The 22,505-nt window shown below is 40.8% G+C and overlaps 1 protein-coding gene across 3 annotated transcripts in view; it reads right to left on the bottom strand.

Annotated features, from left to right (window-relative positions):
• Positions 1 to 22,505, bottom strand: part of phkb (phosphorylase kinase, beta) — a 348,185-nt gene that overhangs the window by 54,714 nt on the left and 270,966 nt on the right. For all 3 annotated transcript variants that reach the window (XM_051955810.1, XM_051955811.1, XM_051955812.1), the window contains 2 exons: positions 10,835 to 10,890; positions 3,320 to 3,413 (listed from right to left, as the gene is read on the bottom strand). In XM_051955810.1, coding sequence (XP_051811770.1) covers positions 3,320 to 3,413; positions 10,835 to 10,890 — 150 coding nt within the window. The remainder of the gene's footprint in view (positions 1 to 3,319; positions 3,414 to 10,834; positions 10,891 to 22,505) is intronic.

Here is a 22,505-nt window from a genome sequence, read left to right as displayed (position 1 = left end):
TCTGCACATGTGTACTAATTTTGGCCTACAAGTGGATGTCTGAGGAGGTTTACACTTCCTCTCATGAGCATTACATCCCACATGTGAACCCTTGTGGATGTGAATAGTATAACGTGGGCCTTACCCATCCTATTTTCTTATTTGTGTGCTGACTGGGGCTGGTTTTAAGAGGTGGCAGCTCAGAGTCTGACAAATTTATTACATACCCTGTTCTATTTCGTAAGTAAAAGGTAGTGCACATAACACAGTTATTGTGGGTGGTAAGATAAGCATGTATTGATCAATCTTAAGTTTTGCTCTTAAATAATGAATTACTTGTGACTTTTGCTGGTCAAAAATAAATCTGAATAGATCCAATAGGGGATATGAAAGGAATTACATTCATTGAAAAGACTCGCTAGTGGATTCAGATTTGATGAAATGCCACTGAACCTTTTTTTGTAGATAATGCAGCTGTAGAATGAGAACCACATCAGGGATTTTTATGGCTCATAACTTCCATGCTTAGCATGTAAGAGTAGAATTACTGCGGAAATGAAAGAAACTGTTTGTCACATTCCTCATAAAAAGAAAAACTCACGATCATTTTATTTCAATAGAATATGGTGTAGCATTTGTGACGGCCTTGACAATGTAATTTATACATATCAAACATATCATAATGCTGATGTTGATGCATGTCAGGCTCCGCATCATCATGTATTTCCTAGATTTGAAAGAAGATGTTTCTCTGAATTTTTAACATTTTGACGTTATGCAAGTTCACAGCTCTTTCAAATGTTCTTCAGAAGCTTGTTCATCCCAGCAACTGATCTGCTTGTGTTTACCTCACGATATTCAAAAACAAGAATTAAACTGTTATGGTGATAACAAGAATGATTCCAAATTTTCTGAATACCTCAGCATTTGGGATATCCTTCATCTCTTGAATGAACTTCTGACATAGCCTTCTGAGAATGAATTTGGAAACCAGTCAGTATCATGCATGTCCAATTTGCCACAGTGATAGCTCCACCATTACACTGATCAATCAACACGAACAGTTACTGTTTAAGTAATCAGTCACTTCAACCACTCTGCAGCCCTGCTGTGACTGATGGGACAATCAAGGGGAAAATCTTCAGAGCAGGAACTCTGGGATTGACAAGCAGATGGACTGACTGAACCAAGATCTACTGGAATATTGATAGCTGCTGAACTGTAATCTGGCGGACTGCAAGTTTTTTTTGTGCAGTTTGGGTGGTAATGTGACAGTATCAATAATCTGTTAGTTTCCTTACCTTCCAATCATTCACAGCAAACTGCAATGACTGGTAACCTCTTTCTTGAGGATAAGGATAGGGCCCTTAAATAAAGCAACAAGTCATTGTAATTAATCATGCACTGCAAAATGTCTGCAAACTCCCATTGTTTAACAGTAATTGTCCAGTCACAGCTTTATAGCTGTAATTGAGCACATCAGGTCTGGAAAGTCTTGGGTTGAATGTGGTAGTATGTATGGCGACAAAGAGACAGATATTCTGCATTTAAATAGTTATCTGGAGGTATTTTTTTATATTTTCCAAAATCAACTTCATGGATTAAATTGTAGATTTGCTCTGATGCCAATGTTAATGTGCCTACCAAAGAAGTTATCCACAGTAGTAATACAAGAAAAGCACCCAGAGAGTGCAGTACTCTGCCAAGGCTGCTCAGTTGTATTATTTCCGATGCCTGAAAAGATATGTATGGATACCGAATCGCATGATTTAAATATGTAGAGGTGGCTGAAATTGATGGAACTCGGAAACACCCCCACAATTTAATTAGTTGTTTCTTTTATGATTTCCAACGAATAAGTCCCGATAAGTCTGCAGCGGCGGATTTGTAGTAGAATCGCAATCATGTGATCGTCAGCAGGCAGCTGACGTAGTGTTCACTTGTAATCATAGTTACATTGACACCATTCCGCTATCTCGCATTGATACGGAAATCTTTAACAAATCTGAGGATCCAGACTATAAGTCGCATTTCTGACATATGCCGATTGTCACATAACTCTGGTGTGTTCCTTGGCAGAGTAATAACCATATCTTCAAAGCAAGCAATGATCTTACTCTTAGCTCGCTGTATTATCACAGTGTGTGTGTGTGCGTGTGGGATTACACATTACATTGCAAAAAGCCAAATTAAACTGTGAAAGTGCTGATTTAAAACCAGTCCGAGATACCATTATTGCCAACATAAAAGTTTAGTGTCCTTGTTCTGCTTTGTATTGGAAAGGAGAAATCAACCTGAAGTTACTTTGCCAATGCCACAAGTTAATCTTCATTCCACTTTTTTCATTTAAGTGGAATATACTGCTTAAAAAGTTTCCAAAGCCTAGCGTCTATGGTATGTAAGGCTCAGTACTGTTCTATAGTTTACATTGAAGAGTGTTTTATAGAACATAACACCATCATATTTCATCACCATCTTTTTTCTTACAGTGATAATATCACAAAAATATGTTACATTTTTCCCAATATTGTATTATCATATAACAAACTAGCTCTACCCTGTCTTTCACTTGATTGGTTACTTCAGTAAATATCTTAATTAGTAGTTTATGTTCTAGTTTATGGTCTCAATCACTTGTTTCAAGAATATTTCAACACATCATGTTTGTTTAGTAAAGAACATGATGCTTATGATCCCATTTAAATTAGAATAAACAATAAAGTAGGACATGTTTATGGGTGGTGCTATGTTGTGATTGATCAACTTACACCGTAAGGGTCTGTGTGTCTTCAGATCTCAGTCATATCCACTCACTGCTCTCACTCACTATCCACTCAGAGCAAAAGTTGCAGTAAATATAACGTGAACTCTTCTTTTTTAAAATAAAACAACTATAATATATGGTATTTTATTTCAGTTAAGAAATTGAAAAGCACTCATCAATCAACATATTAAAACATTTGCGCCGCCTGTGCAAACTCGCATGACGACTCCTTTAAAATAAATACTTTTAAGAGGAAATAATCCAGAGTTTGCATGAATCTCCCCCGTATGGAAGCTTTCTCTGTCCTCCGGACGAACACGGACGAGAAATACTGCCCGGGTGTCGGGTTTTCAAAAGTCCAAAATGGCAACGGACAAAATTCAAACTTGCAGCCTCAAACGGTAGTCCATAAACCAATGTGTAATTTTACTGTCACGGTTGAAAATAAGGTGCTTACTTCTGACTAGTGATGTCTGAGATTGAGCAGCCATTGTTTCAAAACTGAGTTCGAATTAAATCATTTTAAATTGCACATGTGCCACAACATGTGACTAATCCACGTTTGACCAATATTACCTTGACCAGTTCCTTCTGAGGCCAGATCTGGATGGGTTCCACCTGCTGGGGTGTCTGGGTCTGAATGCCATAGGTGTTCAAAAATACTTGCAATCTGCAGACACAGAGAGATACAAAATTACAATATAAAATTCTCGTTAAAGCTTGCTCTGGATATCAGTTTGAAATATTTTCAGCACAAGATTTCCTTAACTATGTACACCAGCATAACATGTTCTACTCAAGATCCAGAGCCAGTGTTTTATTATTTTTTACTCTTTATAAAAGCAAGATTTGAAATATATTATTATTACCTGTCTTTTCAAAGGTAATAGGAATGAAACTGCAGCCAGTAAATTATTAAATAATTAAAGAGCAAGACCTTCACACTGTGGCACATGCAATTTCTGGTAAAAATGTACAGATTAATAAAAGTAATACAGTTGAAGCCTTTTAGACTAATTTCATATACCAATGTAACATATTGTATAAAGTATCCACTCAGCCCCACCTCGCCCTCGCTTCATACATAACTACATATTTTACCTATGCCTGTCATATACTCAAAGGTACTGATAAACATAAAAGAATCCCCTGACAAGGAAAACTTTGAGCTATGGATCCTATGCCTCAATGCCTCTTTTTTTTTTAATCTACCTTTACTTCAGTTAAAAAATCCTCTTAACTTAAAAGATAGTACAGGTGATTATTTGCATAAAGCTAATAACTTAACAACCATTGAGGAATGTTCAAGCTGTGTCTGTCAATAGTCTTAGAATCACTAGTCAGCTCACAGTTGCATGCCCCCCATGGAGGTTAATACTGTCCTTTAGCAACAGCCATCAGACCTAAATATGGTCAAAGGATAGTCACTACAGTTGCTGTTGTGGATGACACTATTAATTAACTTGATTAGAAAGAAATACTGTGCTTTATAGATCTATCTAAAGGCTTCAAATATAGTTTCTGTGGGTTTTAATATTTCTGCATACAACTGGCTAAAATCATATCTCTATAACAGAGTTTAAACTACTGGTTCTCAAGTCAAGAGAAACAAATCCCTAACAAAGATTAATGTTAAGCCTACTGTACATGAATACATTTTTTTCCCCAAAATAAATACCGTTGTGCCCATTTTTCTGATGATTATACCACCTTACATGCCATTAGCTCAACTGCAGGTCAGGCTCATTCAAGATTACAGACTGTTTTTGATGACATGCAAACCTTTTCTCCAAAAATTCTAAATGTAGGTATTTTGCAAGAGGGGCTGTCTGACGTTTCCCACCCTACCAATGATATAAATGGATGTCTAATTGATACAGTACATAATTGCACATTTTATAACCCACGATTAGTCCTACACTAGACTAAGGGGATATTGCTGCCGCCCATACTCTTATGATACCGGACAATATTTACCACAGAGCAATTCAATTCAAGTATGAAAGGCTGAGTAATCATGTCTGGCATCAAGAAGGCATCAGACAGGAGATCACACAACAGTCTGGCTTTGAAAGTTCAGATGAGCAAGAAAATAGAGAGACTGATTTCCAGTACTGTGCATTCATACTACATGACTGAGCTGTGCTACACTTTGACATTAGAGCGACTAATTTCTGAAAGCGGTTTACTAGCTTATTTCTAATGTTCTGACAGTTTCAACTTGTGTAGTCATAAGTGATGGTTGTTCTGAATGAATTAGTTTTATTGTAATCTTGTATAGATGATTTGTTGCCAGGTGACCTTTGTAAAATACATCCATTCATCTATCCATTATCTATATACCACTTAATCCTCATTAGGGTCGCAGGGGGCTGGAGACCTATCCTAGCTGACTTAAAGGCTGGGTTATGCTTTCTGCACGAAGGAGCCGCACGGCAATGAGACACTTGGAAATCCGCTCAAGAGACCGTGTGTCACCTTATACTCCATGCGGCATCTGCTCCCAAACTGCAGGGGCAGTGTATTGCAAACACACATCTACCTAGTCTACTCTAGTACTAAGCTAGAGTAGAGGAAGTTTGCCATTATTTACACTACTTACAACGTGGCATTTTACCAAATAGTTGCATTTCAGCAGTTAGTTTTAATTCTTAAGCATCCTGAATTCTACAAAACCCGGTTGTTGCGGTGATCTCTGTGTGATGAATCATATAAATGCCCGTATTTCTGAACTTATGCTGCTAGGAGATCAAGTTCTTCCGCCAGCTTTCCATGTGTCTCCGTAAGTGTAGTTAGAAAAATTTGGAGGTGCGTGACGCAGACATTTTCCGCTTGAGAAGGGCTGTGTGAGGGAGCGTGGGTTCTAAAATGATGAAAATGGAGCCGCACGGACCTTGTGGATGTGGCAAGCTTAAAACAAGCTTTAAGGTGAAGCCAGGGGACACCCTGGGCAGGTCACCAGTCTATCACAGGGCTACACATAGAGACAAACAATCATATTCACACCTACGCACAATTTAGAGTTACTAATTAACCTGAGCATCTTTTTGGACTGTGGGAGGAAGCCACAGAGTACCTGGAGAAAATCCAGGCACAGGGAGAACATGCAAACTCCATGCAGAAAGATCCCGGGAAGGCTGGGACATGAACTGGGGATCTTCTAGCTGCAAGGCTAAAGTGCTAACCACCAAGCTACTGTACCCTTGTAAAATACAGCTCTGTGACAAAATTCATACATAACATACAAATTCTTGGCTTTTTTGTGGCATATTTTGGAACAAGCAAACATCCTCTCTGAATCTATGCCTACAGATAAATGAAATAAACACAACTGCAAGAATATGTGATAGATGAATTTAAGATTCTTATGTAGAAAAAATGATTTCAAAACCTTGTTTAAACTTGTAGATATTCTGCCTAACTCTCAATCAGTTTCTGACATTGGCTTGCTAAAAGATCCATCCATCCATTCTCTATACACCGCTTTATCGTCACTAGGGTCGCGGGGGGTGCTGGAGCCCATCTCAGCTAACTCGGGCGAAGGCAGGGGACATCCTGGACAGGTCACCAGTCTATCGCAGGGCTACATATATAGACAAACAATCACACTCACATTCATACCTACGGGCAATTTAGAGTAACCAATTAACCTCAGCATATTTTTGGACTGTGGGAGGAAGCCGAAGTACCCGGAGAAAACCCACACATGCAGAGGGAGAACATGCAAATTCCATGCAGAAAGATCCCAGCTTTGAACCGGGGATCTTCTTGCTGCAAGGCAAAAGCGCTAACCACTACTGTGCAGCCTTACTAAAAGATTTGACCACTATTCCATGCAAAATTTCTTCAGTTAAATGCAACAATGCATACAAAACAGCAGTTGTTTGAAATCTACATGGCTTGTAGATATTGGGAGTGGAATGATTTATTTCAAATAATTTATAGATCGCTTTAAATTCTTTTTGTTTTATGAAGGCCTAAGGGAACCCTTCAGATCTTGAGCATGATGACACCACACACTTCAAGAGCAGAGAGAAAAGCAGCAGACCCTAAATGTCAGAGAGTTACATAAGAAAGGTTCACTGGAACCTCATCTGGATCCCCTGACTGCAATCTTATGTATTTGAAGGTATGGTGAATACTTTACACTTTTTTTTCTCATCTAAATTACGAAAATGACTGGTCAAATGTTTCCATATCCAAATACATTAAAAAGCCTGACTGCAGATCATGTTCTCAGTAAGATTTCTTGAATAAATAAAGCAGAACCTAACATGCAATTTTGCATGTAGCCGTTGTCAATTTAAAGCTGATAAACGACTCAATCCATTGTTTGTTGCATAAATTTGCAAACTGATATGACACTGACATAAGTCCCACAATCACACACAGAAATACCTTAATGCTGAAATGACTTCAACAGCTGCAGATTCCTCTAGCAAATTTACAGGGTACTCTGTTGAACTGTAAATCTTTCAATGCAGATTTATCTTTTTGAGATCTATAGCTTTATGAGTCGGTAGGTGATAAAGCCATGGCTGGGTGAATAAAATGTTCATAAATCTATTGGTCTTGTGCTCCTGTAAATATAAAACTCATAACTCAGTTCTATTACAAATCTTTGTCTGTTGCAAAGCTACTATGAAACTGTTATTGGAACACAGTGCACATAGGAGAATATAGTATGCACCAATCAGCCACAACAATAAACCACTGACAGGTAGCATGATTAACATTGATATTTGGTCACAACGGTACCTGTCTAGGGGTGAAAAATATTAGGCAGCTAGTGGACAGTCAGTTCTTGAGGTTCATGTGTGGGAGGCAGGAAAAAGGGAGAATACAGATCAGACAGACTTTAACAAGAGTCAAATTGATTCCAGCAGGCATCACAGTATCAAATAAACACGCTCCGCTTAAAACATCCCCTGCCTTATATATAGTGCCTCTAAGTGCAAGAAATAATAATATATACTGGACAATAGACCTACAAAATGATACATCTTTACTACAATAAAAGAAACAGTCAGGTCAAGGTCATGCACCCCAAAAGGCACATCTACATTACCAACAGGCTTAGTGTGCGCAATATGAATGAAGTCCCTCAAGTAGTTTGTGAGATATGATCCGGAAACCAAAAAATATTTGAAGTGCCTCAGTATGACCTTGAAAATCAGGTCAAGGTCATACACCCAAAAGGCACATCTATACTATATAGAGATGGCCTGGGTGCAATATGAATGAAATCCCTCAAGTGGTTTGTGAGATATGCTCCGGAAACCAAAAAATATTTGGAGTGCCTCAGTATGACCTTGAAAATCAGGTCAAGGTCATACACCCCAAAAGGCGCATCTATACTATATAGAGATGGACTGGGTGCAATATGAATGAAATTCCTCAAGTAGTTTCTGAGATATGCTCCGGACACGAAATGTGGACATACGTACGTACGGACGTGCCCACGCCAATATCCCCCTTTGTGCCTACGGCCGGCGGGGATAAAAAGGAAAGCTAACAGAGGGAGTGTGATGCTCTTCTCAGTATCCTGCTGGAAAAGTTTGGGTCCTAATATTCATGTAGATGTGATTTTGGCACACATCACCTACACTACCGTTCAAAAGTTTGGGGTCACTTAGAAATGTCAATATTTTTGAAAGAAAAGTAGTTAAGCAGATAAGACAGAAATTTGGGGTTGATAGTTCACTTTTTCAGGAAAGCACCAAATTTGGTACAGACATAGTATATGACCATACAATTGATTTAAGAGGAGTACCCCAAAAATCTAAGCCCCCTGGTGGCCGCCATCTTGAATTCAAATACGGCAGATACAAAGTTACTTTCAAGATCTACCCTCATTGTTTAATGGTCTGCGGATTCAATAAAGCCATTCATAACAGTGTTCTAAATGACACTGTTAATGTTTTTATAACAGTGTTATAAATAGCGGCCACCAGGGGGCTTAGATTTTTGGGGTACTCCTCTTAAACCAATGGGGTATATGCCCGAGCTGGACTGACGTACGTCCGCTAGATTCTCAGACAGCCTAACCACTTCCGATCACTCGCGTAGCTGCAGAGTAGCTATGGCGTTCTTCACACGCTCGCTCCAGGATCTGCCCATAATAACGATTAACGACGCAAGTCGTTTTATTCAAGGATCAACAAGAGCCACATCGAGTAATAAAAGCAAGGGATTTCAACTTTACGTTACAAGCACACGTACGTTACATGTACCTTGGTACATTCACAAGTACCAAGGTAAGACCCGAAACTGTGTTGTTTTTAGCTTTAGCTAGCATACATCGGAGATTTATCACAATAATCAGGGTTACATATTCATAATAATGACATTCCAAGTAACGTTACAAGGATCATCACTACTTTAATGTTGTAGCTACTGCAGGCTTAACATATTGAGACTAGCTGGAGGATATATTTAAAAAAAAATCAAACTGCAGCAAGTGGTAAATAGTACTTCAGCGGAGCATTGTTCTGTTCCGCTGTGTCAGGCATCCAGTCGATATAATTCTGTTCTCAGTTTTCACTCTGTGCCTGCTGATCCCGAGATGAGAAGAAAGTGGAAAGTTGCTATTCGCCGGGACAACTTCACGATCACCGACCGTGCCCGGGTTTGCAGCCGGCATTTTACTCCGGATGATTTCTGTGACACAGCAGGCTCTTGAATAAATGAGTCGTGCCCTCGCTGTTTGAATGGAACTCTTTTTCTTACCCCCACAAAGACCGGGGGTTTGGCAGAGAACAGAGCGACCGGCGGTAGTGGCGGTGGACTCGGAGCCCGAGGATGCACCGGAGGAGGCAGCAGCAGCGAGCGTAAACTCTGCCGGTCACCATGACTACGCCTCTCCCAGATCCTGCAGTGGTTGATCTTGCTCTGGAGGAAAATAGATCACTCCTGCAGTAGCTACAACATTAAAGTAGTGATGATCCTTGTAACGTTACTTGGAATGTCATTATTATGAATATGTAACCCTGATTATTGTAATAAATCTCCGACGTATGCTAGCTAATGCTAAAAACAACACAGTTTCGGGTCTTAGTACTTGTGAATGTAGCTTGTAACGTAAAGTTGGAATCCCTTGCTTTTTTTACCCGATGCAGCTCTTGTTGATCCTTGAATAAAACGACTTACGTCGTTAATCGTTATTAAGGGCAGATCCTGGAGCAAGCATGTGAAGAACGCCGTAGCTACTCTGCAGCTACACGAGTGACCGGAAGTGGTTACGCTGTCTGAGAATCTAGCGGAAGTACGTCAGTCTAGCTCGGGCATATACCCTATTGTATGGTCATATACTATGTATGTACCAAATTTGGTGCTTTCCTGAAAAAGTGAACTATCATTTGACTTATCCCCTAACTAAAGCAGTTATTTTCACAGAAGACAACCTTAAAGTTATCATAAAGACAGTGTAGCCATTGTTAATGTGGTAAATGACTATCCTAGCTGGAAACAGCTGATCTTTAATGGAATATCTACATAGGGGTACATTGGCCCATTTCCAGCAACCATCACTCCAGTTTTCTAACGGTACATTGTGTTAACTAATCGTGTTGAATCGTACCTAAACATTTTTGTAGACCAAGCAACAAATGATGCCACATGCCACCCTCAGAGGCCTGTGAAGTCCAGGCCTCGATGGGTCAGAACAGTTCCAAAGGCATGAGGAGGAACTACAAGATATTATGCATGTGGTTTTAATATTTTGGTTTGATGATTGGTGGTTAAAGTCTACTGCAGTGACAAAGAGGATGCAGGAGTCCTGAAAGGAACTTGCAAGTCGCAGTAATTGAAGCTACAGGTTAACAAGCTACACAGTCGTCTGACCCTGTTTAACACACATGCACCCCCCACTCCCACACATGTACTCCAGTGTACATACACATACACCCCAGCGTACATACACATGCATACATGTTCTCACACAAACTGACAATGAGAAGAGTGACAGACGATGGCAGAGGTCAGGCTGAACTCCAGCTTTGTGAGCTCACCACAATTACAGCACTGACAAGAATAGAAGGGCAGAAAATAACTCCCCCTTTTTGGCATGCAACACATTAAGACAAACACTACCTCTGGCTTTCAGCTATCAGAGCCGCGTGAATCACAACGTCATTCTCTATGGGACCCTGTGAAGGAGAGAGAACAGAGAGATTAACAGAGGAAGCATCTTTCTGCAACATGTTGCATCAGTTATGGTATTACATTGGTTTATATGTTTTCCTGATTTGGTAAAGGTATGCTAAAACTAATATAAACCTACTGAATCTATACAGACAGATTACAAATGTTGCTTATTCTCATAATTTTCAGTCCTGTCTGCAGTTATCACTAAGTTTTGTTTACGAGCACTCTTATTTTACATGTTGCTTATTATGTAGCAGTGCATTTCCTTCACTTTCCAAATCTGTATTTAATTGTACATTTTTGCATTGGTGATGCTGCTGATCTAACATCCATATTGAAAAGAAAACTGAAAAAGAACTGAATTGATTTGAATTTATTTTGATGATGTGTGTATGAGAGAGAGAAAGAGGGAAAGGGGATAAGACAGACTAAAATCAAAATGCAGCTCACTCCCTGAAGAAATGACAATCGAGTGTGTTACTGCTACCTCCAGTCCCATACAAATAAAAGTGAAACTCTGAATAACTAACAAAGCGTAATGAGTGATTCAGTGGTGCTTGGCTGAGAAATAGTGAAGACATGAGAGATGTAAAAGGGAAGAACATGGAAAGATGGAGAAAAAAAACAAGTTACACTGATGATATCTTTAGCTTATAGCCAGCAGACTGAGATGAATTGAAATTACTTCAACTGGAGAAGTTGAATATGGACATCAGATTTTTATGTTACCCTAGCGCTGTGCTGGTTCAAATTTTTGTTTTGTTGATCTCAGGAAATGTCACATTTCTCGATGACTGAACCACATACCCTGTAGTCCTGCTGTATAAAACTCATCAACATACCACATGTGTATCCATGGATGAATATACACTACCGTTCAAAACTTTGGAGTCACCCAGGGAATTTCATGTTGTGTGTGAAAACTCACACTTTTATTCATGTGCTAACATAATTGCACAAGGGTTTTCTAATCATCAATTAGCCTTTCAACATGATAAGCTAACACAATGTACCATTAGAACACAGGCATGATGGTTGCTGGAAATGGGCCTCTGTACTCCTATGTAGATATTCCATTAAAAAATCAGCTGTTTCCAGCGAGAATAGTCATTTCCCACATTAACAATGCCTAGACTGTATTTCTGATTAATTTAACGTTATCTTCAATGAAAAAAACTGCTTTTCTTTCTTTCAAAAATAAGGACATTTCTAAGTGACCCCAAACTTTTGAACGGTAGTGTAGTCCCTAACAAATGACCTATTTATTTATTTAATTAATTAAACTATTGATTTGCTGGTGATAAGATGTACATAAAATGAAAAGTTCAAATCAGCAGAAAACTAGACAGCAATCTTTGCATTGTAGTAGGCTTCATCTCCATCCTACATTGTACAGGTGACACAAACAAACGTGAACTTTTTAACAATCCAATAAAACCAAGAGTGATGGAATAAAAATATTTTATTCATAGTAATTGAAACCTTAAAACATGCCATTTAAGAAACAATGATGGAATTTTATTTTTTTTTTAAAAATTACTTCCTGTAGATGGCATCCTCCAGTACAAATGCATTCTTGAAATCTACCTGGGGCTATCTCAAGAGTAAAGCGTACACGACTCGACCAAGAACTCTGGATGAGCTAAAACAGAGAATTCAGGATGAAATTCATAGTATCCCAGCTGAGATGTTGCAGTGGTCAATGAGGAATCTCAACAGCTGATTTAAAGAATGCATTCGTACAGAAGAACACCATCTACAGGAAGTAACTTCTTCTTCAATGTCCCTTAGTTATGCTGCTATATGTCTCGGCTGCTGGGGACTTCTCTCGATGCACTGAGCCTTTCTCTCATTTACTTATGTATTTACTATATATACACCGCTATTGCATTACATTCACTCTGTTTCCTCCTGTGTCATTTCTCTGAGTGTCCCTAGCCCCAGAGCTGGATGTTTCTGATCTGTAGTTGCTGTCCCATCGACTGGCTTAGTCTCCATCATGTCCACTGTGGGATACTGTTGCTGACTTTCCTCCAGGACACTGCTTCCAGCTGCCCATTTCCACCAGTCTACTCTGCATTGTCGTTATTATACTTGATATGTTCATCTACACACTGTTTGCATCTTACTACCAGCAATATATGCAGTATATTTAATGCATCTGAACAGTAAACTTATTAATCAGTTTCAATGTTGGCTTGTATTTGTACGTATTATTGATGCTACTCTCATCATGCATGTATCCCAATGTGTGTTATGTGTTTCTTTCTCCCCCACCCCCGTCTTCTCCCATCCCTACCCACACTTTAACACAGGCACTTTAACTGGTGTGCTTTTTGCAACCCTTATTCTTTGTATTTGCCTGTAAATGTAAAATATACATGATGTATCTCAGTCAATTACCATGTTTACAAGTCTGTATGACAGTATTTCTTTCTTACAAAGCTGGCTAAAATTCGGATTTACATGCATTTTTCATTCGGAATAGGTTTATGTGTGTTACCATTGTGCATTTCTTTCATTCTCTCTGACTTTTTACACCTAGACCTGAGTATATTATTATATTCATGCACATGTAACTGTCTCTCTGTGTCCTTCAGTGCCATTCATCTTGTCGTTCTTTATTTGCAGAACTGATGTGTGTGAAAACAGAGCAGATCATCTTCATTATATTAAGCAACTATTCAGGGCCATTTAGGAAGCAGGCAGCGGCTTGTGACTCACAGGAGCAGTGGCCTTTCATCTCGTTCTCATTGTGGAGATGTGTGCTCACACACTCACTGACACACAAACAAAAATATACAATCACACACATGGCAGCACAGGCACTGAAGTTGGTACGGGCAGATGCCCAGACTCATAGTAATGGATGCATGCATGCACGCACGCACGCACGCACGCACGCACGCACGCACGCACGCACGCACGCACGCACGCACGCACGCACGCACGCACGCACGCAAACAAAGATAAAGCCAGGAGCCATTTTGTTTAGTCATTAGAAGCTGGTTTTAGCCAACAACCTCGTTATCATCAATCAGAAAGCTGAGAGAGAACAGAGAGAAGGCAGTGGCTGAGTGGGAGAAAAAAAACAGACAGATGAACACAAATCTCTCCTGATTAATAGGGGAGCAACGGCTTCTAAAATGCTGCAATGCAACTCTCTCATTAGCTCTGGTCTCCAAGCAAAGGACTCATTTGGTGGAGGAGAAGATATGGAAATACATAATGGAGGCACAGGAGATATGCACTCACTCTCTCTTCTCTGTAGTTGGCGAACAACTGTGCAACTACAGAGAGGAAAATGAGATGAGCCTTTGGATGTTTCTTTAAACGACCTTTTCAGAGGCACTCTAGAAACCCTAAAAACATCAGTGTCATGTGACTGAAATGGTGTTCAGTCTGAGGGAGTAGCGGGAAAGAAAAGATGCTGTTTCTCTATGAGGGCTCTAAAAGGTAGTTAATCAATCACCCTGGATGAACGTGAATGTGTGACCAACACAGCTCAGACGAAATCTAGCAGTTTAAATACCCATGTAAAGCTCCATTTAATTGGATTTCAGACTAATTCATGAAAAAAAAAAGCTGAAAGAACAAAAAATTTGTAGTTGAACACTGACAATTTAAATCTTGAACCCTGAACTAAGTCAGTGGTTCCCAAAATTTTTCTACAGGGGTAAAATGTTTCCCCCTTTCCAAAGAATAAAAAAATTCCTGGCCCCTCCTACCTGCATGTAGCCACATAAAAACACTCTAAGACATATTTTGCAGTATATATCTCAGTAGGGAGGTTAAGTGACTTTTGATTTCAAGTCATGATGCAAAGGTCCCCTTTGGTATGCAAGTACCTTAGGGTCATACATATAAATTATCCAAAGACACAAGTGAGATCATGCTTTGGCTGCCATTTTAAAAATGGCCGCCAACCATACTTGAGAGGCCCATGTCTTTGCTTCTGTTATAGCTATAATGGCAAATTTGGTGTCAACGTGTACATTTTTTGGGGTCAAGGAATCCAATAAAGTAGGTTCCAATACTAAAAAAAACAATGATATTCTCCTCACCATGACAACTAAAGGTAAAATATGCAATTTCTTTTTAAAAAAAACATATCAAAAACACAGTTGATTCACAATGCAATAATTTAATAAATAACAACTTAAAGTGTTGAATATGTGTATTATGGATGCAAAGAAACTGAGTCGTGAGACAGCAAGTTCATAACTACAGTCAAGGAAAAAATTATTAGACCCTTGTTTTCTTCAATTTCTTGTTCATTTTAATGCATGGTACCACTGAAGGTGCAGTACCTGAAGAATAAAATGATCACGACAAAAAATGCAGCTGATTCCATAATACTTTATGTCCAATCTGACATACTTCAGCTTCACTGTATTCCCAGAGTATATAAGAGGACATTTCATGTCATCAACAGCGCTGCACATGTAAAGGCCTAGAGTGGCTTCCTGCTGACATTCAAGCTTTAGCACAATTCAGAAGTTGTCAGCTCTCACATAAAGCCTAAAACTAAAGAAGCCACAAAGGCAGCCATCTTGGAACTGCTGGAAATTGGCATGAGTGAGAGACAAGTAGCAAAAAAACTGAAGATCTCCAAGACAGCTGTTCATTACGCCAAGAAAAAACAAGCCCAACATGATACTACCAAACTGCTAGCTGGTTGTGGCAGGAATTTGTCTTTCTACCCACCAGATGACCATGTATTCATTTGTTCCTGTGTCAGGAACCATCCTCAGTCCTCCAGGGTTGTATTGCAGTCAGTGGCACAGGGAACATTTCATGAGTAGAAGGAAAAATGAATTTAATAAAATTTCAGCAAATTTTAGACCCTAACTTGATGCCATCTGCGAAAAAGCTGAAGTTAAAGAGAGGATGACTTCTACAAATGGATAATGATCCTAAACACACCTCAAAATCCACAGTGGATTACATCAAGAGGCATAAACTGAAGGTTTTGCCATGGCCTTCACGATCTCTTGACCTCAGCATAATTGAAAAACTATGGATAGACCTTAAAAGAGCAGTGTGTGACAGACAGCCCAGAAAGCTCAAAGAACTGGAAGACTTTTGTAAGGAAGAATGGGCAAAGATACCTTAAACAGGAATTGAAAGACTTAGCCGGCTACAAAAAGCATTTACAAGCTGTGATACTTGCCAAAAGGGGCAATACAAGGTATTAACTCTGCAAGGTGCCCAAACTTTTGCAGACTTCATTATGTTTTCTGTTATTTTGAAATTGTAAATGATGGAAATAAAATCTAACTTTTTTTTTGACATATTACAAGAATGTCTCATCTGTAACTTGATGCCTTTTGGAGATTTTTCCATCTTTCCTTGGCTTCTTTATGCACATTAATACATTTTTTTTTTACCTGGGATGCCCAAACTTTCGATCCCCACTATACATGTCCGCTCTAAAGAGAAATGTGATCAATGATACAAAGGCCCTCCATTATTCTCTGGTGGTGGCATGGATCAGTGGGTAGAGTGGCCGTCTTGTAACTGGAGGGTTGCTGGTTTGATCCTCGGCCCGTCAAGTTCATGTCAAGGTGTCCCTGAGCAAAACACCTAACCCCAAATTGCTCCTGGTGGGTCGTGGTTAGCACCTTGCATGGCAGCTTCCGCCATCAGTGTGTGAATGTGATGTATCATGTATAGTGCTTTGGATAAAAGCGCTATATAAATACAACCATTAATTAATATTTATATTATGTCCCTTTACAAATTTGTCTAACCTGAAAAGCCTCTTGATGGAGTGCATGTAACGTCTTCAGATACACCACAGAGCATCAGGACAAATCTCTGGAGCATGGGTGTCTGACCTGGACTAAGGTAACTGATTGTTTGTCTGAGGACTTTCATGGCGTGCCAAGCCGTAGTGGGGCTGGTGGGCGACTCTGTGAACAGTGGCAACACGTATGATTTGGATGGGTGAAGTAGTCTCTGTGATGCGATAGCATTTCTGCAGCTTTTACGCCACATGACAGGATTTTTACCCATCAGCTGTACTACATCCTGACTTGCACCACTAGTGTCTACTATAAACTCAGGCAGATTCCCAAATACCTTCAGCTCCTGGATGTTATCTACACCATTGTCTTTTTTGTTTGTTTGTTTGTTTGTTTTAAATTTTGCAATCACTGTCATCTTCTTGGGCTGCACAGTGCGTAGTGGTTAGGACTTTCGTCTTGCAGCAAGAAGATCTCTTATTCAAATCCCGGGGTGGGCCTGGGATCTTTTTGCATGGAGTTTGCATGTTCTCCTTGTGCATGTGTGGGTTTTCTCCGGGTACTCCGGCTTCCTTCCACAGTCCAAAAATATGCTGAGGTGAATTGATTATTTTAAATTGCCCGTAGGTGTGAATGTGAGTGTGACTGTTTGTCTGTATATGTAGCCCTGCGACAGACTGGCAACCTGTCCAGGGTGTCCCCTGCCTTCGCCAGAGTCAGCTGAGATAGGCTCCAGCACCCACCGTGACCCTAGTGAGGATCAAGCGGTGCATAGAGAATGGATGGATGGATGTCATCTTCCTCCTGGACAGAGCTCTGTCCCACTTAGAGAAGCCTGCAGGCACTCTGAGAATCACGTTCTTTGATTTCTTCAGTGCTTTTAACATGATTCAGCCACTTCTCCTGAGGGGAGGGCTGGAGGTTATGGGGGTGCATCACCACCTCTCGAGCTGGATAATGGACTACCTCACAGACAGACCACAGTTTGTGAGGACACAGGACTGTGAGTCTGACATGGTGGTCTGCAGCACAGGGGCCCCGCAGGGAATGGTCCTGGCTCCATTTCTTTTCACTGCAGACTTCATGGACCACTCAGCAAGCTGTCATCTGCAGAAGTTCTCTGATGATTCTGTGATTGTCAGTCTCATCTCAGATGATGATGATCGGGAGTACAGAGAACTGAACCAGGACTTTGTGGACTGGTGCTAGTGGAACTGCCTCCAGATCAACTCAGGAAAGACCAGAGAACTGGTGGTGGACTTCCAAAGGTGCAGTCACACACCCCCACAATCCATCGGTGAACATCCCGGGCATGGGCATGGAGAGAGTGGACTCATACAAGTACATGGGTCTTCACCTGGACTGGTCAGACCACACTCGAAGGGTCAAGAAGAGTCAAAGCAGACTGTCTACTGAGGAGACTGCTGGTTTTTGGGGTGCAGAGGGTACTTCTGAAGACTTTTTATGACTCTGTGATGGCATCAGCCATCTTTTATGGCGTGGTCTGCTGGGGCAGCAGCATATGCTGAAAAAAGGAAATTTGATCGTCTGATCAAGATGGTCTGCTCTGTCCTGGAGAGCCCCCTGGATTCAGTGTAGGTGGTGGGAGAAAAGAGGATGCTAGCCAAGTTAACATCCCTGCTGCACAGCATCTCCCACCCCATGCATGACACTCTGAGAGCTCTGGACAGCTCCTTTAGTGACAGACTGATCACCCAGGTGTGTGAAGGAGTGTTACCGCAGGTCCTTCCTTCATGCTGGTATCAGACTTTATAAACAGCTCCCAACAGACCATACACACTCACTTAATGACAGTTAGGAAACTGTCGTGTGCAATAAGCTAAAGTGCAATTCATTTGTGTATATATTTATAATAATGAAGCTAACTAGCTAGCAAAATTAAGGCTATGTGCTTGCTTTGATAATAATGACGCTAACTATTTACTAGCTAGTTAGTTATTAATAATCTAACCTTAAAACATTTTTCCATTAAATGAGAAAATCACACGAACATCAGTGTCAACCTGTCGCCTTTGACCTTCAACAGCTGTTGCAGCTGTTACAATCCCTGGTGCATCTAGGCCAGGGGTCGGCAACCCGTGGCTCCGGAGCTCTTTCAGCCCTCTGTTGTGGCTCCCTGTAACTTCGGAAAATAAATTGTTCTGCCTTTCAGGCGCGTTTCAATGCATTTCAATATAGAGAGTTTTATTGTGAAATTACCGCTCTTATTTTGATGTGTCATACCACTGGATGTGCTGCTGGGGGTTTCCCCTGGGACATGAGAGTGCAAAGTTGATGCAAAGAGACAACATGGAGCTTCCGATTCCCACACATTTCATGCCTTTTTTTTGTTTTACTCCTGGAGAAGCAACACCTGTAGTTTCACATTGTTTTGTACTCAAGAGTGGCAAGCCTGTATATTAAAGCTCCACTCCAAGAAAGACACATCTTGTCTTTTAGTCAAAAGTACTCGTGAGTACTAAGGTAAACTACGGATAATTGTCTTGCTCAGTATCTACTCTTTGATCGGGTAATATCTTAGGTATACCTAAGTTATACCATTACACTTTTTGAAGGTAGTCACCTTTAACAACTAACATTTCAAAAATAACAAAACATACATAATACTACCATTGGAATGACTACTAATACTTGTATCCCAATTTAAAGTACTGAAAAGCAAAAAACGATTTTGACATTATCCATGCCATTTCAAGTAAGAATATCTCAGTAACTACAAATACAACCCTGCTGCTTTTTTGTACAGTGATAGAAGACAGATGGAACTGTCTTGTAGAAAAATTTGGGGTCTCTGGTACCTGTCCCACACTGAAATTTTTGCCACCAAAAATAGCCAATTAAAAATCTCGTCGAACTTTGGGAGCTCATATTTTCCAAACTGAGGTACCGAGAAAGCTCCAGTTTGCTAAGTTATCACACAAGTTTGTGTAGAATGGAACCCAGGGGTGTTAGAACACTTCTGTGCAGTATTTCTAGTACTTTTAAGGTCCCAAACCCCACTCGTGAGTAGGTATCGCTTAATTTTTAGCATTTTTAGCAAGCCCCCATGGCCTGCAGAGTGTAGGAAAACACCTAAGTATGTTTGTGGGGCACTAGCTACATGCAGAGGCCTTGTTTACCAACTCACAGCTCTCTGGTATGTCTACTGGCTGAGAAATAACCACTTAAAGATGCAAAAAAAAAAATGCTGGCGAGGCTTTTTATAGCCCAAATTCTGAAAATTTCAGACCCCCACAACTCAGAAACTATTTGAGCTACAGGCCTACAATTTCGCATAGAAAGTACTTTTGTAACTATCTAACGGCATACAAATTTAGGACTAATTTGAAAATGGTGTGGCAACCACCATCTGGTGAAACCACACGGAATGACCCTCCTACATAAAGATTCTGATTTCATTACGCAATTCAAACACCCTGGATAAACCTTTCCCATGTGTCGACCATCGGGACTCACTGTGAAACAAAACAGCTGCGTGGTCGGATCCCATTTCCTTGCAGAGAGCTGCAAACATCCAGGCTTTGACAGGTCGCGTTTTGATGTAGTTCATTGTGGCAATGATGCCTGTCATTATGTTGTTTACTCAGCTGCTTAGACGCCAGTGCCTCTCAATGTATCATATAGTGTGTGATACACCCTCAGTGCCTAGACCAGGGGTCGGCAACTTTTAACACTCAAAGAGCCATTTCGACCCGTTTCCCACAGAAAAGAAAACACCGGGAGCCGCAAAATCCTTTTGGCATTTAAAATGAAGACAACACTGCATATATCGCATTTTTACCTCTATGCCCTTGTTAATCAGTCGTGATTAATTAATTACAAAGCCTCTAATTAGATAGATTCATTTTTTTAATTGTGTCCTACCACTGATATTTATCTTACTTGGTTAATGTCATTTTTGCTCCTGGACCTCATATGTTACGTAATGTTAGCTGGAAATCAATATTTTGCGAATGTCTATTAAACTTGTAAAATCTATTTATCTTAAGCTAATAACTTTTCTCCGGTAAGTCGCTGCCCTATTTTCCAAGATGACACTCCTCTGACTCTCTGACCTGCTGCCTGGATGCTGGACGTGACATCGAGCCGTGTTCTTGCGAGTAACGTAGCATTACTCTATCAGAGTAGATACTGAGCAAGACAATTATCCGTAGTTTACCTTAGTACTCACGAGTACTTTTGACTAAAAGACAAGACGTGTCTTTCTTGGAGTGGAGCTTTAATATACAGGCTTGCCACTCTTGAGTACAAAACGATATGAAACTACAGGCGTTGCTTCTCCAGGAGTAAAACAAAACAAAAAAGGCATGAAACGTGTGGGAATCGGAAGCTCCATGTTGTCTCTCTGCATCAACTTTGCGCTCTCAGCAGCACATCCGGTGGAGTGACACGTCAAAATAAGAGCGGTAATTTCACAATAAAACTCTCTATATTAAAATGCATTGAAACGTGCCCGAAAGGCAGAACAATTTATTTTCCAAAGTTACAGGGAGCCACAACAGAGGGCTGAAAGAGCCGCTGGTTGCCGACCCCTGGCCTAGACCATGGTAGTGGTAGGATTTCCCCCTCTCCTTTCTTTTCTCCTTAGGTGGCCACCTGGCAGGCAGGTGGTACATATCTAATCAGTATATCGAGAGCACGAGCAGGTGGAAGCAATCAGACCAACTACTTCCTTCCTCCTTTAAGACTAACACCATTCACTACTCGAAGCCAGACTGCTGTACAGCAATACTTAGTTGACTTTTTGCGCTGTGCCATTTTTCACCAGTCTAATCCAGTTGTTTTTCATTCTAGTCGGGACTCCTGCCTGCTCAAATTCCACCTGGATTCCCTTGTCCAAGTACCACCGACTGAAGTCACATCAGCTGTCTGGAATTCATCAGCCATCGCCCCATTCATCACTGCATCATTCCTCAAACCTGGTCTCCTCCACCTTTACTGCTGCCCCCACCTGTCACCACTGACACATGCCTCCGAGCCTCCACTGCCTCGGGACGCCGGCTGCCCCCTCCTCTCCCTGTGTACCTATTCAGCAAAGTTCCCTGTTACCTTCTGAGCCAGATCAATTATAGTTCAGATTGTGTCATCTGTTTAGCCTATTAGATTCAAAATCTGGGTCTCAGCTTTTGATAGTCTGGTATCTGTTTAGTTTGTATTCTCCGCTCTCCTACCTAGGTATTACCTATCATGAGTTAGTTTGCATTTTTGTTCTCCGTTCTACTGTATTAATTCAGCCGCCTGCTTGTGGTCTCCAGCTTTCATAGTGTCACGCTTCGCCTGCTCCAGTGATCCGGCTAATCAAGCAAACCACGAGCGGCTGTGCTGATGCACAGCTGACTCAAGTTTCTAATCAGCACAGCCGCCGTGAGTTCCAATTAGTGTGACACATAAGCCCGACTCCCCTCAGAACTCACTGCCAGTTCATTGCATCCAGTTCATGCCAGTCCACGCACTCACCCATGCCACGACGCATTCCGCTATACCCTGCACTCCGTTCACCATCTCCTGCACGCCGTTTTCTGGACTCGAGCCCCCCTTTGGACTATTACCTGCTCCCCTGCCCTTGCCACGTTCTTCCCATCTGCTCCCTCCGTTCTGCCCGCTTCCGTCTTCTACAGTCTGGACAGTCAGTGAGTCTCCCTTCCCCGTAATTTAGTTTTGTTTTATATTTGGTTAAACTCGGCCTTCGGATCCGCCTTTAGTTTAGTTTTGTTTAGTTTTATTTTCCTCCCCGTTATTCCCCTCTGGCTTTCTTTATTCAGTGTTTTCTGTTCTGTCAAATTCTCATTTGTTTTCATTAAATCGTTATTAATTTCATCACCCTGTCTATGCCTGCTGCTTGGGTTCAC

Source organism: Acanthochromis polyacanthus, chromosome 11 (genome assembly GCF_021347895.1).
Source record: "Acanthochromis polyacanthus isolate Apoly-LR-REF ecotype Palm Island chromosome 11, KAUST_Apoly_ChrSc, whole genome shotgun sequence".
Taxonomy (NCBI): domain Eukaryota; kingdom Metazoa; phylum Chordata; class Actinopteri; family Pomacentridae; genus Acanthochromis; species Acanthochromis polyacanthus.
The sequence above is the reverse complement of the archived record's forward strand: the minus strand, read 5'-3'. Positions and strand labels throughout refer to the sequence as shown.